Source organism: Phocoena sinus, chromosome 4 (assembly GCF_008692025.1).
Source record: "Phocoena sinus isolate mPhoSin1 chromosome 4, mPhoSin1.pri, whole genome shotgun sequence".
NCBI classification, from domain to species: Eukaryota; Metazoa; Chordata; class Mammalia; order Artiodactyla; family Phocoenidae; genus Phocoena; species Phocoena sinus.
The window spans coordinates 130,385,208-130,403,181 of record NC_045766.1 but is presented as its reverse complement, the minus strand read 5'-3'; the positions used below and the strand labels follow the sequence as shown (position 1 = coordinate 130,403,181).

General features: G+C 38.3%; 1 protein-coding gene across 4 annotated transcripts in view; it reads right to left on the bottom strand.

Moving 5' to 3' along the window:
• Positions 1-17,974, bottom strand: part of BACH1 (BTB domain and CNC homolog 1) — a 47,233-nt gene that overhangs the window by 19,737 nt on the left and 9,522 nt on the right. For 2 of the 4 annotated variants that reach the window (XM_032630090.1, XM_032630093.1), the window contains exon 2: positions 2,513-2,806. In XM_032630090.1, coding sequence (XP_032485981.1) covers positions 2,513-2,746 — 234 coding nt within the window. In that variant the 5' untranslated portion in view covers positions 2,747-2,806. Of the gene's footprint in view, positions 1-2,512; positions 2,807-6,154; positions 6,216-17,974 lie in introns of all 4 variants that reach the window. The other 2 variants (XM_032630091.1, XM_032630092.1) reach the window with 2 other exon arrangements.

Here is a 17,974-nt window from a genome sequence, read left to right as displayed (position 1 = left end):
CATAAGAGTGATCAATATATAATTTTTTGTGATCTTCTTAAAATACTGCTAAACTGGGAGTACTTAATTAGCTTTTACATAGCTAAAATAAAAAATAGCAACACCAAATACTGATGAAGATGTGTAGAAATTGGATCACTCATGTATTGCTGGTGGGAATGTAAAATGGTGCAGCCACTTTGAAAACCAGTTTGGTAGTTTCTTTTAAAACTAAACATGCAACCACCCTATATCCCAGCAACTGCACTCCTGTTCTTTTATGCCAGAAAAATGAAAACTCATGTTTGTACAAGTGCTCACAGCAACTTTATTTGTAACAGCCAAAAACTGGAATCAGCCTGATTTCCTTCAGTCGCTGTATAGCTAAATAAAAACTGGTACACCCACCCTATGGAATACAATAAAAAGGAACACACTACTGATGCATACAACTTTGATAAATCTCAAAGGAATAATGCTAAGCGGAAAAAGGCCAATCCCAAAAGGTCACATACTATTATGATTCCATTTATATAACATTTTTGAAATGACAAGACTTTAGAAAAGGACAGATTAGTGGTTGCCAGGGATTAGGAGTGGAGCAAGGGGGTAAGGGAGAGCAGACAGAGGGCAGGAAGGAAGTAGGTGTGATTATAAGAGGGCAACACAAGGGATCCTTGGGTGGGTGCTGAAACTGTTCAGACTGTGGTGGTGGATACATGGACCCACCCAGAAAATGAAACTGTATAGAACTTCATACACACACACAATTTAGTACAAGTAAAACCAGGGAAGTCTGAATAAGATGGGTGAACTGTATTACTGTCAGAATCCTGACAGTTGTGATATTGTACTATAATGTTGCAAAATGTTACTATTAGAAGAAACTGGACAAAGTGCAACAAGGGATCTCTCTGCATTATGTCTTACAGCTACATGTGAATTTACAATTATCTCAATAAATATTTCAATTAAAAAATTTTTAAATAAGTTAAAATAATCAAAAGAGGATTTTAAGACAGTGAGTTACACAATGATCTTTTCAATTTGTCATTATGATGAAACATTTCAAATATCTGAAAATTTGATTTACATTCAAATTAGAATGAATGAATGCATATACACACACATGCATGCATATACCTTTCCTTCCATGCACATGAATCACATTTTTCTCTACTTGGAAAGTCATATTAAGTAATTTGAAACTACAGACCATAATAAGGATATCTCCATTATGATACGTGTTGCTACTTTTTAAAAAACAATGGCTAACCTATAGTTGGCCCTTCCTGTCGTTGTCTTGGTTATCATATTATCTGCTCTGACCTCTGCCACAGAACTGACAACATTTTGCTTCCCCAAACTGTAGCTACAATTTCATGTATGTACGCACGGCCAGCGATAAGGTAAACTGTAGACTTAGTGTCATCACAGAGCAGCCCCCACACACCTGACGTACACACAGAAGTTCTACATACTTTGTCCAAATTCCTTTTAACAGCTTCTAATGTGTGTCCCAATGCCACAAGGCTCAGCATTCTTCTAGCTGTAGTTACTAATGAAATCAAGCAAGCTGTTGTAAGAGTCAGTGTATACCCAGCACTCCTGCCCCAGAGAGAGGTCTCTTGCAGGCAGGATGGTAACAAGGACTTAAATATCTAGGTGCGTGAGCTCCACAACAGGCTGGTGGGCGAAAGGTGTGTAAGGGCAAGGCTCTATAAGTATGACACAAAATCACCTTTCTTCTACCAACGCATAGCCACAATCTCAAGAAGAAAGGGAGAGAAAGAACACTTCTGGAGTACCTAACAGCCACATGTAGACAAAATGAGGAGGTTGGAATGCATAAGCTTTTAGGTTTCCTCCAAATTCTAAAATCCTTAGCTAACAGCTGCTTGAAAAACTAACATCTGACAACTCTGACTCATAGTGAAAACAATAAAACTAAGCATCACAGGGAGGCTGTCACCTGCAACTCACTCCCAACCCATATCCATGAGGGCGGGTTCTAGAGAAATGGATGTTTTAGAGAACCCTAATCCCTGTCAGTTTCCCATCACAGAAAAAGGTCCGAAGGGAGAGAAAAGCACACGGTATGGCCTCTCCCAGCATGGCCTCTCTGAATGTCTGTAATCCACTGGCTGGGTCGTTTCATTAAAAATAACAATGGGGTGGGAGTTCCCTGGCAGTCCAGTGGTTAGGGCTCTGTGCTCTGCCGAGGGCCTGGGTTCTTTCCCTGATAGAGGAACTAACATCCCACAAGCAGCACAGCACAGCCAAACAAACAAATAAATAAAATTACAGGGGGTCAAGTTATTCAACTGCTCAACAAATATTCACGCACATCCAAAGTTAATCATTTTACGTGTAAAACGTCATCATTTCTAAGAAGAAAGTTAAAGCAATGTGCTGTTGCACAAGCCGGGAACTGCTTCTCGGCCTGAGGACGGGGAGACTGGGTCTTCTTTTAACTTTATAAACCAGGAGAGATTTAATTAAGTTAAATTGAAATCAGGACGACCTCTCCTACCTCTTCCGGCAGAGTGATGCGCAGCTCGGCGTCGGCCTGGCCCGCAAGCCTGGAGTGGAAGTAGGCGCTGCAGGCAGCCAGCACGGCGCGGTGGGCGCGGAAGGGCTGGCCCTCCACCAGCACCGTGACGTCACACAGCACGTCCTTCCGGCGCTGCTCGTCCAAGCTGCGCAGCACGTGGCCGCTGTGCACCGACGACTCGTAGGCGAACACCGCGTTCTCACCCAGCGACATTCTGCGTCACAGGTGGCGTCGGGAGGGTCCGAGAGAGCATGCTTCTGACAGTCATTAATCCTGCCAAGACACAGGCCAAGTGTCACTCGCAGAAAACCTTGGTAAAGAGGTTTGTTAAAGTGACACTAGCAAATAACGATTAAAATACTCATCACTAAAACCCAACTGAAAACAACAGCCTCTCGAGAGCCTGGGAGCATTTATTCACTTTACCTCATTTAAAATTGGTTCTTGATAAGGAGTTTTCCTAACTAATTTTAGGAAAAATGTTCTTAGGGTGAGGGAGGGAAGACCTTTCTGAAGCAAGGATTTCAGGGCTCTCTGAAAATGAGACATTTTGTACGGAGAAAATAGCTCCAAAGAGCAAACAGGGCGGCCGAGAAATTTCTGGGTGGCATCCCAATCCTGTTGCTTTAAGACATTAATGGGCGTGTGTACAGATCACCAGAGGTCATACTTTGGGCTTCAGAACAAGGGACACGTAATACAAAAGGTAAAGTCCCTCCAACATGAAGAAGAAAAGGACTTCCCTTGATTGAAAGCCTCAAATCTGTTAGGCCAGATCCTAGTAATGAGTCTTTTTCACATAATAAGTCTTACTCGACACGACAAAATGTAGGCAACAAATAGGACTATTCCACCGTTAAGAATATAGTTTACCATACACAGAAACTCTTGGTTTTCTCAAAATGCTAAAACATAAGAGAAAGTTATCAAAAATGTATATTTTTTAAAATACATACTAACATATGGTAGCCTCCAAACTTTTTTTTTTTTTTTTTTCGGTACGCGGGCCCCTCACTGTTGTGGCCTCTCCCGTTGCGGAGCACAGGCTCCGGACGCACAGGCTCAGCGGTCATGGCTCATGGGCCCAGCCGCTCCGCGGCATGTGGGATCTTCCCGGACCAGGGCACGAACCCATGTCCCCTGCATCGGCAGGCGGACTCCCAAGCACTGCACCACCAGGGAAGCCCCAAACTTTTATTTGATCCATACATACTACTGGCAAAAAAAAAGGGCAGCCCCAATATATGTATGTTTGTCCATATATTTCAGACATGTACCATTCTTATATATTACATATGTTATAGAACACACAGAGGCTGAACGTAAGAGGTTGAAAGAGAAGCTCTAATATTTTCTTCCGGCCCCCAATGGCCAGCAGTGAGCACCCCGAGGTGTGTGTGCACACCCCACCATGGCATGGCAACCACAGTGGAGGCTGAAAAGCTCCTCACAGGGGTCATCCCTGTGTCGTTCACTTTTGCTCTTCTGACACCTTATTCACTGCCTGAAACGTGAAGGTCCACACATGTTCAGTGACTGAATAAATGTAACTGTTTTCAGTTGCTATACTCCAAACAAAAATGAAAGGAGAAGTAAGAACTACTAAAGTGCAGACAGACCAGGCCCAAATCAAGGGTGAATTCCACCTCAAAGACAGGGTGTCTTAGTAACAAACACATGAAGTGCATCCATGAATTCTATTTCACTTATGTATTTATTCTTAAGGTGCTCATTATAGCTGAAATGTTGAGTTCCTCAGAAACAGTCAACTACAGTAAAATCTCTCACTATGTGGTTAAACTCTACCGAAGGTCAAGAATCACAACCTATCATTTACTGATTCAGCATACCACATGAAATCATAGCAACTCCAAAATCATGTCCTAGGACTACCTCGACTTTTGGGTTGTGCTCATAGGAGAGGGTAGTAAATTCCCTTTAGCAATGGGTCTTAATATTTCATCTATCAACACAAGGAATTAGTGTTAGGAGTAGTGGGGAGGAACCATCATTCAAAGAAATTATGTATCTTGTGTGTGTGGTACCACACAGACCACTGCCTTCCACTTTATCTGAAACTGTATACCCTCCCCAGGCAAGCCAGATTCAACAGCTGACCACATGCCTTGCTATGTCCCTGCACAAGTCCCCAGCCTCCTTATTCTTTCCTATCCTCTGCTTTGCAAACCCTTAAAACTATACAAATCTTACCCTCCTGCTCTGTTGGTGGTAATATAAATTGGTGAAGCCACTATGGAAAACAGTGGGGAAATTCCTCAGCAAATTAAGAATAGAAGTACCATATAATCCAACCATTCCACTTCTGGCTATTTATCCAAAGAATACGAAAACGCTAATTGGAAAACATATACACACCCCCATGTTCAATGCAGCATTATTCACAATAACCAACATATGGAAACAACATAAATGTCCATCAATGGATGAATGGATAAAGATGTGGTATATATATATACAATGGAATACTACTCGTCCATAAAAAATGAAACCTTGCCGTTTGCAACAATACAAATGGACCTTGAGGGTATAATGTTAAGTGTAAATAGTCAGATGGAGAAAGATAAATACTGTATGATCCCACTCATATATGGAGTCTAAAAGAAAACAAACAAAAACAAAATAAAATTTGTATATACAGAGAACAGACTGCTGGTTACCAGAAGGGAACAGGGTTAGGGATGAGCAAAATAGATGAAAGTGGTCAGCTGTATGGCTGGTGATGGATGGTAACTAAAGATTTAGCAGTAAGCACTTTGTAAAGTACACAGATGTGGAATTATAATGGTAAACACCTGAAGGTTATATAATGTTTATATACCAATTTTACCTCAATTAAAAAAAAACTATATTGAAAGACACTGAGGAACACCTAAATAAATGGAGAGATATGTTCACATAAAACAAAGACCAATTCCTATAACTTCACTCTAGAGCTGCTGTTAGGCCACATGTGTTTGTGTGGCCCACTGCCACCAGTTTGCTCACTACTCGCCTCAAATTCAGGAGAGAGAATTTACTCTTGGCTCAACCCTCCAGTTGAGCCGTTTTCTGTGACAGGTTCGCTCATAAGTTGGTCAGCTTGCAGATTTGGGCCATATGCCAACACCAAGTCCCATCAGCTGCAGCTGAGAATCGGGCAATTAACAGCCACCCGGGATGTGGGACTCATCGCTGACACCTCCCACACTCGGCCCCAGTGTCCAATCTCTTACCGAGACCTGGTGCCTCGACCTCTTACAGCTGAGACCCATTTGTCTCCGTCTACACCGCCACAACTCCAGTCCAGGCCATCACACTGGCTCTTGCCTAGACAAATGCTGTTTATCCTCTTGCAATGTCTTACAAGCTCACACATGTACAAATATATAAAATGAAAAGTGGCACAAAATTTCACATATCAATATTTTATCCTTACTAGTGCAAAGCAGTCTAATATCTACTCTGTTCTATTAAAAAATAATTCCAGTTGTGATCCACTCAAATTTCAAGAACCAATAATGGACCATGACCTCATACACTGAAAACACAAGCCCACTGGCTAACAGAACAGGGTCTAGAATCACACACTGTCTGGGTTCAAATCCCAGCTCTGCCACTTACTTACTATACGGCCTTGGACAACCTGCTTAACCCTTGCTGGGTTGGGTCTTGTTTTCCTCACCTGTAAAACAAGGATAACAGCAACACTTCACTGGGTTGTTGTGAGGTTTACATGAAGAAAATGAGGGTAAAGGGTTGAACACAGTGGCCCAAAGCAAACAAATTATAAATATTAGCTATTAATTATGATAATACAAATAACAAAAGCCTCAGCCCCCTCAAGCCCCTCTTGATCCTCTCCAATTTATTCCCCTATATCAGTGTCTCCCTTGCTGAAAACCCCACGTCTTCCAAATTTCTTATGATCAATTCTAAATCCTTAGCATGCCCTCCAGACCTGCCTGGTTGGGTTTTCTATTAATCCAGCCTTGCCTCAAAAGCCTTTGTCTCCCTCTCTCACTATTCTCCAGCCTGACCTTCCTTCCTTCTCGCCCAAAGGCACCAAGCTCCTTCTGACCTCAGGACCTTTGCACATGCTCTCCCCACTCCCTGGACTTCTACTCTTCAGCTGACTAACTCCTCACCTTTAGATCTCAGAGTAAATGTCAAAAGCTTGCCTGACTTGTTCTCTGCTATAACTCAAGCATGTAACAGAGTACCTGGCCCAATGCAGGTACTTGCTTCTGAACAAATGACTTGGCATTTTTAGTATAAACCCAGAACCCCAATCACCTACATCTTCCAAACACAGCACAGTCAGCTATCCCAATACATAAGGGAACAATGCCGCTGAGCCACGTACTCAGAGAAGATTCCTTGGATAGGTTTTCCAGAGTCAGGAGGAGCAAAAGGGAGGCCCAGCTCTGGGAGCAACTGGCCAAAGGAGAGCAAAGGTTGGCAACTATAAACACAGCCAACACAACTACCCAAACTTGGCCTCATTAGCATGGAGCACTACAAAAAGTTGTTCTGAAATTCCATTTTCCTAATTCTGAAAGCCATCTAAGTGGTCAATAATCCCATTTTACCAAATAACAATAACTAAGTAATGACTAAACCAGGTAAGAATGGCACACATCCTTCTAACATCTGTCACCTTCTATCATTTTTCAAACCTAAACAGTAAGATATAATACCCCCCAGAGCCTGCCAGACCTAAAATTCTGTTAATTTCTTAACACCAAATTCAGATTCCTATGTCACACATGAATTTTTCTATATTCTTGGAAATAGAAACTATTGTTACAGTTCAAAATAAAGTTCACTGACCTGAGCAAATTGCTGATTCATTCAGTAATGCTGATAAAGGATGAACAGGCATTTTAAAGCTTCCTGCATCTCAATTTGGAAATAACTTCTACTCTCTGCTCAATATACACAATATAAATTTAAGTTTTAATAGTTACTTAATGTTTTTGCTTTCCAAATCATTTTTTAAAAGAAACAAGATGATGTTGCTTTATCACATTTCAATAACTTTAAAGATAATGTACTTAAAAAAAAACTTTTAAAATCCTGAGGTGAATATTGGATCAGGGAGCCAGACCTATAATGCTTCATAACAGAAATTCAGAATAAAGATGAAGTTCCACGTATACAGAAGAGCTGGACGTTTATTTATCTCAAGTCTCACAGGACTTCATTGTTTTTTAATTCTCAATGTAGCAGGGCACAGGGAGTAACCTAACACCAAGGATTCATATAAAAAAGACTATCACCTGAACATCCTTCATCTTCACTGAACGATGACAAATGTTCTTTTGACAAGTGCCTACCTGTGCCACATAATAAACTAGATGCCGTGAAAACACTAACAAAAGACAGTCCCTACGTTCAAGAAGAACACAACCTGGAGATGTTCAAAATGAAAATGGTACTTTGGGGTGAAAGAGACGACAATGATCACTATAAACAACTTCCACAGGAATGTGGGCATTCCTAAAGGTATTTGCAGTAAGACTTCAAATAAAAACTACTTTTTGGTGAATTCTCATTTAACCATAATATTCAATTAATGAGCACGACTATTTTCAAAATAGTTGTTAGCCAAGGGGGTGCGTGTGTATGGCTGGGCATGAGAGACTGGTGACCCTGGACATCAGAAATGGCACAACAGGCAAATGTCTCAGCCTTTATATAAAGGCAGTGCCCTTCATCTGCAGCCTGGGCGAATTCCTCCCAACTCTCCTCCTTCTTTCTTGTGGCCATTTGGAATTTCTGCCTTTTTCTCCTTATTGCTTCTGCCTGCCACCACCCATCATCCTGTCAATTACTTTTGCCTCACTCAATTTCAGGGCAGGGTCTTTGGAAAATAGGCAAATTCTTCCTACCACGCCACCCTTCTTGGCTCCCTCTTTAGCTTCAAAATCTGCTAAGCCAGTAACTGTTACAATATACCCAAGATACCAAGAGTTTAAGTGTTCTTAAATTAGGTGAGCCTTATCTTCTGTTTTTCAAGAGGATGGCAAAGACCAAACAGTATCGTGTGTTTACACCTTCAGTCCTTTATCTTTTCTTTAAAGGCCTTTAAAAAACTTTTTTTTTTTTTAATTTAAGGTGGAGATGCTCATAAGAAAGAATCTTCTTAAAGATAAGGGCTCTTCTTGTTATTATCCCCAGTTTTGAAAGAACCTTAGCATCAAAAATTCTTTGGGAGCTGAAATCACAGACAATAACTTAAATCTGCATTCTTCCAATGTTCTAAGACCTGACTTACCAGCCAGAAACAGCCAGTAGGAATAAATCAGAACCAAGATTTGCTATTTTCTTTAATCATCTGCAGATCCTGAATATCATGCTTGTTTAAACAGTGTATCTGATAATCACATTTTCTAAATCCACTTCTCTCAGCCTTATGAAAAAAAACCTTAAGTATGACTAGATAAGGTACATGGATGCATATACCAAAAAAAGCTAAAGGAAAACAGAAAACGTAAGTTTGAATTAAGGTAAGTAGCACAAGTGCTTATAGCAGCACCAAAAACGATGACATTGTTTTAAGGACTTCTACAGTGACATATGGTAAAACAACCTGACAATCTATGTTAAAATTATGTAACAAAAGATGCTATAGCTTTTTAAAAAATGGAGGTGATGGGGTGAGGGAATCACTACAACTTTTGCAGCTCATGGTTATTACAACAAATGTGAAGTTCCATAGAGAGAAAGTTGGATTTTTTTCCATTTACTTTTCCTATTATTGAAAATTACATATTTAATCATGGATCTTGTTATACTTACTTGGTCTAATTCCATATGTGAAATTATGATGCTAAAATTATACTTAGAAGGGAGAAGTTTGAATGGTTACAGAAGTTTACAGTTGTTTATGGACTCACCTGGTAACAGATCAGAAACAAAAGGTTTTTTTACTTCCCAAATCAACAAATTCAAATTTGTTAACTTCTGGGTAATAAGTTTAAAATAGCTTGGAAGGGAATAAAGGAAGAAAAAAGGAACACGGAAATCCAAGTACCAGAACTAAAACAATAGTAACAGATTCTTCTGTTATACCTTCTTACTACAAAAAATTTAAGAAACAATGAAGTCTTTTATTTGTTTAACAGATTTGGCAGCTATGTGATTCTTAGTAGGACCGTTACACCTCAATGGAATATGACTATGTTATGAAAACATGAACTAGCAACTAGAATTGGCTTATACTGGTACAGCTTATTTACTGAATTATATATTTTCTAACATGCACTTGTCAGTCACTATTTTATTTATCAACTTAGAGGTATGATTTTCCTTGAATGAACTGCACTGTTCAAAGCAGAGCATTTAATGAGTTTTGACACTTGTACATGTGAATAAAACCACCACCACAATCAAGATAAATTTCCATCACTTCTCAAAATTCCACATGCCTCTTTGAGGTCTCTCCCTCCTTGTTCCCCTGGCTCCAGGTAACCAATGATTTGCTTTATGTCACTGTCGATCAGCATGCATTTTCTATGATTTTTATATAAATGGAATCACACATTATGTACTTTGGCTTCGGGTTTCTTTCACTCGGCTTAATGACAATCAGGTTGCGGACATTAGATGTTTGGGTTTTTTATTGCTGAATACTATTCCATTACATGTATGTACCACCATTTGTTTATCCATTTAATGGTAGATGGACTTTTTATTGTAATAAAGATGGAGGACAACTACATTGTTTCCAGTTTGGGATTATTGTAATAAAGCTTCAGTGAACATCTGCATGGACATTACTTCATTTCTCTTGGGTAACTAAATACCTAGAAGTGGAGAAGCGGAGTGATATGGTGGGTTTCTGTTTAACTTCTGAGAAACTGCTAAACACTTTCCAAAGTAATTGTATCATTTTCATTGCTACCAGCAGTGTATGGCAACTCCAACTGCTCCACATTCTCACCAACCTTGGTATTGTCTGTCTTTTTAATCTTAACTAACCTAATAAATATACAGTGGTATAGAGCTGTGGGTTTAGTTTGCATTTCTTGATGGCTAATGATGTTCGGCATCCCTACATATGCTTATTGGCCATCTGTATATCTTCTTTTGTGAAATGTCTGTTCAATTCTTCTGCCCATTTTTAACTGGGCTGTCTACTTCTTGAGTTGTAAGAGCCAGTAGAATTTTGATTAGAATTGCAATGAATCTACACAGCAATTTTAGGAGAACCAACATCTAACAAACTGAGTCTTCTGATGCATGAACATGGCATATCTCCCCATTTACTTAGGTCTTCTTTAATTTCTCTCAGCATTATTCTGATGTTTTTTAGTAAAGAGGGCTTGCATATCTATTGTTAAATTTATTCCTAAGTATTTTACGGTATTTTGTAGATACTATAAATGGATTTGTTTGTTAAACTTCATTTTCTGGTTTTCTGCTGCTACTATGTAAACATAGTTTTTTTTTTCATATTAACCTTAAATTCTCTGCAACCTTACTTAATTCTTATTAGTTCTGACAGTTTCTTTGTAGATTCCTTAGGATTTCTACGTACACAATCATGTCATCTGCAAATAGAGACAGTTTTACTTCTTTCCCATCTTTACACTTACTTCTTTCTTCCCCTTATTGCAACAACTGAATAGTGAGAGTGGTGAGAAAGGGCATCCTTGCCTTCCTGTAAGGACATTTTTCAATGTTTCACCATGAAATATGATGTTAACTGTAGGTTTTCTAAGCTGAGCAACTGATGGGCAGAAAGGTTGGTGTACTAGTTACTATCCCAGTTAACTTAGGACTCCTATAAGAAACTCAAAGGGGAAAAAAAAAGCAGAGTGAAAACTTCCAACAATTCCCCTGAAGAGTAAAATTCCCTAACTCACTCAGCACCCGCATTCCCACACCACTTTCAAAGTATTCACCCCAGACATCTATAAGATCCCACAATCAGGGGCTAGAGATAAGAAGGACAGAGATTAATCATCAGAGAGCACACCTAAGACTGACTCTCTCAGAACCTCACAAACATGGCAGCTGGCTGCTCTAGAGCGCTCCAGAGGTGGACAGCACAGAACAGTATTTTGCAGCTTGATGGCAATCCTGCCAGTTGGGCAAATTACTTTACATCTCTCTGACAATTCCCTTTTTTTGGGGGGGTGGGGAGAAGTAAGGGACAAGAATAGTACTTTTTGTTGGGAGGATCAAATGAAATAATATATATAATGTCCTTAAGACAGTGCCTGACACACACAAGTGCTCTGTAACTGTTAACTATTATTTGAATTTGATGTTAGAAATGTTTCTGGAAACACAAAAGATCCCAAATAGCCAAAGCAATCTTGAGAAAGAAAAACAGAGGTGCAGGAATCAGGCTCCCTGACTTCAGACTATACTACAAAGCTACAGTAATCAATACAGTATGGTACTGGCACAAGAACAGAAATATAGGTCAATGGAAGAGGATAGAAACCCAGAAACAAACCCAGGCACCTATGGTCAATTAATCTATGACAAAGGAGACAAAAATATACAATAGAGAAAAGACAGCCTCTTCAATAAGTGGTGCTGGGAAAATTGGACAGCTATATGTAAAAGAATGAAATTAGAACATTCTCTTACACCACACACAAAAATAAACTCAAAATGGATTAAAGATATAAGTGTAAGAACAGATACTATAAAACTAGAGGAAAACACAGGCAGAACACTCTTAGATATAAATTGCAGCAATATCTTTTTGGATCCATCTCCTAGAGTAATGGAAACAAAAACAAAAACAAACAAACAGGACCTAATGAAACTTAAAAGCCTTTGCACAGCAAAGGAAACCATAAATAAAACAAAACAAAATGACAACCTACAGAATGGGAAAAAATATTTGCAAATGATGCAACCAACAAGGGATTAATCTCCAAAACATACAAATAGTTCATACAGGGCATCCCTGGTGGCGCAGTGGATGAGAGTCCGTCTGCCGATGCAGGGAACACAGGTTCGTGCCCCGGTCCGGGAAGATCCCACATGCCGCAGAGCGGCTGGGCCCGTGAGCCATGGCCACTGAGCCTGCGCGTCCAGAGCCTGGGCTCCGCAACGGGAGAGGCTATAACAGTGAGAGGCCCGTGTACCGCAAAAAAAAAAAAAAAAAAAAATAGTTCATACAGCTCAATACCAAAAAAAAAAAACCCAATCAAAAAAATGGGCAGAAGATCTAAACAGACATTTCTCCAAAGACATACAGATGGCCAAAAGGCACATGAAAAGATGCTCAACATCTCTAATAAATAGGGAAATGCAAATCAGGATTATAATGAGGTATCACCTCACACCAGTCTGAATGGCTATCATCAAAAACTCTAGAAATAATAAATGCAGGAGAGAGTGTAGAGAAAAAGGAACCCTCCTTCACTGTTGGTGAGAATGTAAATTGGTACAGCCACTATGGAGAACAGTATGGAGGTTCCTTAAAAAACTAAAAATAGAGCTACCATATGATCCTGCAATCCCACTCCTGGGCATATATCCAGAGAAAACCACAATTTGAAAAGATAAATACACCCCAATGCCCACGGCAGCACTCTTTACAATAGCCAAGACATGGAAGCAACCTAAATGTCCATCGACAGAGGAATGGATAAAGAAGATGTGATACAAACACACACACACACACACACACACACACACACAACCATGGAGTATTATTCAGCCATAAAAAAAGAAGGAAATAATGCCATCTGCAGCAACAAGGATGAACCTAGAGATTACCATACTAAGTGAAGTAAGCCAGAGAGAGAAAGACAAACATTACATGATATCACTTATATGTGGAATCTAAAAAAAAGAAAAGATACAAATGAATTTATATACAAAACAGAAATAGACCCACAGACATAGAAAACAAACTTATGGTTACCAAAGGGGAAAGTTGGGCGGGGGGAGGGATAAATTAGGAGTTTGGGATTAAGAGTGTGTATCTACACACTATTACATATAAAACAGATAACCAACAAGGACCTACTGTACAGCACAGGGAACTATACTCAATATTCTCTAATAACCTATACAGAAAAAGAATCTGAAAAAGGATACATAGATATAGATGTATAACTGAATCACTGTGCTGTACACCTAAAACTAACACAACATTGTAAATCAACTATGCTTCAATTTAAACAAAAAAAATAAAATGTTTTTGAGTGGCACAGGGTGACGGTGAAACCGTAAAGAAAAAAGTGTAATAGCATGTTACTTAGCTTTCCAGTGCCCAATATGGACATAGATATAATAATATTAACACTGTTAACTGGTTTTCAACTTTCAGAATAAATAATGGAAGACTTAATTATGGTTATTAAATGAAATGTAATTATTAACCTTAGTAAAATAAAAGTGGTCAGTTGAGAGATGGAATCAGACAGAACTGAAAGGAAAGGTAGTATTTCTATATAACTTATAATGTACAGAGTCAAACGATACTGCCTTAGATTAATGAGACCAGATTTTAAAAAAGGTGGAGGGGGGATTGTAGAGGTGACCAAGAACAGAAATGGAATGATTATAAATATAGCTGATGGGATGGCAGAAGCAAACAAAATCAACATCTATGGTAACAGAAAGTAAACAGATAACATCTTAGGTTCATAAATAAAATGGGTATAAAACATCTTAGAGACACAGAGGTCTGTGTCTCTAAAAAATTAAATAGCAGAAATGGGTAAAGATGAATATTATCTTTGAAGCAGAATTAGGTGTGCAACAGATGAAGGTGCTTTATGATAAATTTGTTGTTTTTAAATCAAAAATATGTAATACTTCGTAAAAACAAACTTAAAAGATGTTTAAATAGACAGTAAACAAAAAATAGTGAAACTCAGTTAAGTCTAAACTGTTGATAACTTGGCTGTAAGTCTTAATGCAACTTTTCAAAGATTCTTCAAATAGAAAAGGAATTTGATAAAGAGAAAAATCAATCTTTAACCAAAATCTTAGATTATTTTAACAAAACTAGGCGATAGGAAGGGTAGAAAAATATAGTAAGATTTCTTCTTGTTTGAGAACAATGTTATACATACTGTTTAACATATCATATTCACAAAGATATCAATTCAGATAGAATCTTTAAAAATGAAAGGGTATCTTTTAGGGAAACAAGCTGTTAAAACTTCCAAACTGGAGCGCTGGTTCTCCGACTTACAGAATCTAATGAAATCTACTGTATTTCCACCAAGAAAACCACTCACATAATAAAATTTTGCAGCTATTTTCGATAGAACTGATGACTTAAACCATGAGCTGATTTTTTTTAAATTAATTTTTATTGGAGTATAGTTGCTTTACAATGTTGTGTTACTTTCTGCTGACAGCAAAGTAAATCAGCTATATATATACATATATCCCCTCTTTCTTGGATTTCCTTCCCATTTAGGTCACCACAGAGCACTGGGTAGAGTTCCCTGTGCTATACAGTAGGTTCTCATTAGTTAGTTATTTTATACATAGTTTCTATAGTGTATATATGTCAATCTCAATCCCTTCCAATCCCCTTTTCTCCCCAGGAGCTGATTCTTTAAGGAAACCAATAAAATTGACAAACTTCTGCAAAGTCTCACCAAGCAAAATATGAGGAAAAAATGAATACATATATTCCCATTGGCATACAAAAATACTGTAATGGCTCTTTTCTTGAAATAAAATTTCTTGACCCTCCCCACATCCTTCTAATTACAGTAAAATTCACTGCTCTTCTTTATAGTAGAACTCCCCAAAAAAGCCGTTTATATTCATACCATCTCCACTTCCCTCTCTCCCAATTTCATTTGAGCCCACTGAAATCAGACCTTTTCCCCTCAACTCCATGGGAATTACTTTGTGAGGATCTGCGGCCTTCACATTGCCAAATGGCAAATTTTGGGTCTTCTTAGACAGCATCTCAGCAACATTCAACAGGGTGATCATTCCCTCCCTGAAATTGTTTCTTCACTTGGCCTCAGATTTACCACCTCACCAGCAGCCCCCTGTCAATTTCGTGGATCCTCCTTCTCCTCCAAACCTCTAAATGCTGGAGAGCCAGGGCTTGGTCCTCAGATCTCGCCTCCTCTTTGTAACACTCCCTACGAGAACTCATCCAGACTCACAGCGTGGACACGATCACTCATGGACTTACTGTACACTCTCATATTTATATTTGGTCTAATCTCGACTATTCTCTTGAACTTCGTACTCATGTATCCAACTGCATACTCAAATTACTACTTGTTTGTCTAACAGGCATTTCACATTTAACATGTCCAGAAACCTTGGTTCCTCCACCTCTAGTTAGGATATGTACCAAAATACTAACAATGGTTACATCTAGGTAATTTTTGTTTGCCTGTTTCTGCATTCAAATTATTAACCATAAACACATATTACTTTATAATCAGAAAAATGTTCAAAGAGACAACAAACCATAAACAAAAAAATATGCCTTCGGAAAAAATGCAATTCACATTTCTTTTGGCTGTCTTGAAGGCTCCCAAAGATGTCAATTACTTTTTTCCCCCTTGATAATGGATACTTCCTCCACTCATCAGGATATTGGTTTGTCATTATCTAGAAAATTCATGGGCAACTCTAAAACACAGCAGCCTCCACTGATATCTTCAAAGTAAACACAAAAGAATAAATTAAATTTTATAGAAATTTAAAATAAAAAGATGCTGTGATGTGGAAAAAGAGAACCCTGTTACAGGAAAATAAGGAGAAAAACCCCATCAAGTCAGGTCTAGCTCCGTGAACATGGGCAAATGTGTACCCTTGAGACTTAAGGAGGGAGCCCCTGCCCTACTTATGTCACAAAGCCCTTCGAAAAGGATAAAGTGCTGAACACCAAATATACAGAATTATGAAATGCAAAAGAAAATCAATTTTAGGTATTTTAAAACAACCAGCAGCATGATATTGGAAAGAACGGGAAGTACTGGGATATAATTAAGGTTCTACAGACATTACCAACGGTGTGATCTATAAGATACCTGACGTCACCCTTTAGGTTCCCCATAAGGAAAACAACATCAACACTTACTCTAAGGATTGAATGGCTGGGCTCATTTAATTGCACAGTGCCTGGCATGAGATCATTAACATTTTATTATTATTATTGCCATCTTTATCCAAAAGATGATGAAAAGAATACTGCATTTTCAAAGGTTCTACAAACCCAAGAGTTAAACTACAAAATACAGAGATTCCTGAACCTTTAAGAATGAAATGTCAGTGAGCCTAATAAAGATCTCAACAAGATAAAAAGAAAATATTAAAATTATACAAGTCTGCTCAAGAAAATTGATAATTTCACAGACCCAAAGAATTAGCAACTGAAAGAGCACACTCACCCAATACAACCCACTTCCACACTTTGGTTACAGATGAGGAAACTGAAGCCCTTAGAGGGTCAGTCACTTAGAGGTTAAAAAGTTCCTCTGCCCCAGGTCCAAATATTACATTTCAATTCATATGACATGGCCTGAATAGCAAGGTTGTTTTGAGGGTGGGGGTAAAAGTGAGGAGGATAAAAAAAACAAGACTAGAGGGAAATGTCTCAAGTATCCTGTGTGTGTGATGAGAACGTTAGACAAACAAATTGAAAGGGGATTTATGGAATAGAAATTTTTCCTTATTACTCAATATTTAGTTTATTAATTTCTGATTAACACTTCTTGGATTACACAATCTTATATATCGTTAAAAAGAATCTGACACCAAACTATGCTGAACTTAAATCAAAGTTTGTAGTTATACCCAACTACATATGGAAAATTAAACGAAGGACACACAGCTGGAGATATTTCACCAAAAGTCACTTTCCATATAGAATAATAAGTGCTCATGTCCCATATTCATAATGAAATATTCATATGTTATTTTGTTTTCAAACTGTAAAAATTATAACCGTGATTCACATTATTTACTTCTGATTGCCGAGAGGAAGTGAAAGCCCTAAAACTAGATCTAGGTCAGAATGACCCTCTGTAGGTCTAAGACTTGACAAATATAGCATGCAAAGTAACTGAAAAAACAAGCAAACCACCAAAAAGGTGCCCTTCAAATTCCCAACCATTCCTTAAACACCTTCTCACCCCAACTCATAATAAATTTGAGTCAAAAAAAAGGATTAAGAGGAAAAAATGTTAAGTAACAATGTTAATTAAATAAGGCAGCAGTTACAGTAGAGCAATTAGAATATGAATCACAGATATGAAACTTTTTAATTTTAGTAGAGGTACTAAATTGAAATGCTTTATTTAAAGATAACCTAATCCACTAATCCCTGGTAGGCACTATAGTACTAGGTATCTCAATATACATAGCTAAAACTAAAATTTTTAAATCTATTTCTTGTTATTGATGTTTACTTGGAAGTCAAAATTACCATCTCTAAAATGAAGATTAACGAGCTGTAGACTTTCCACCTGAGCC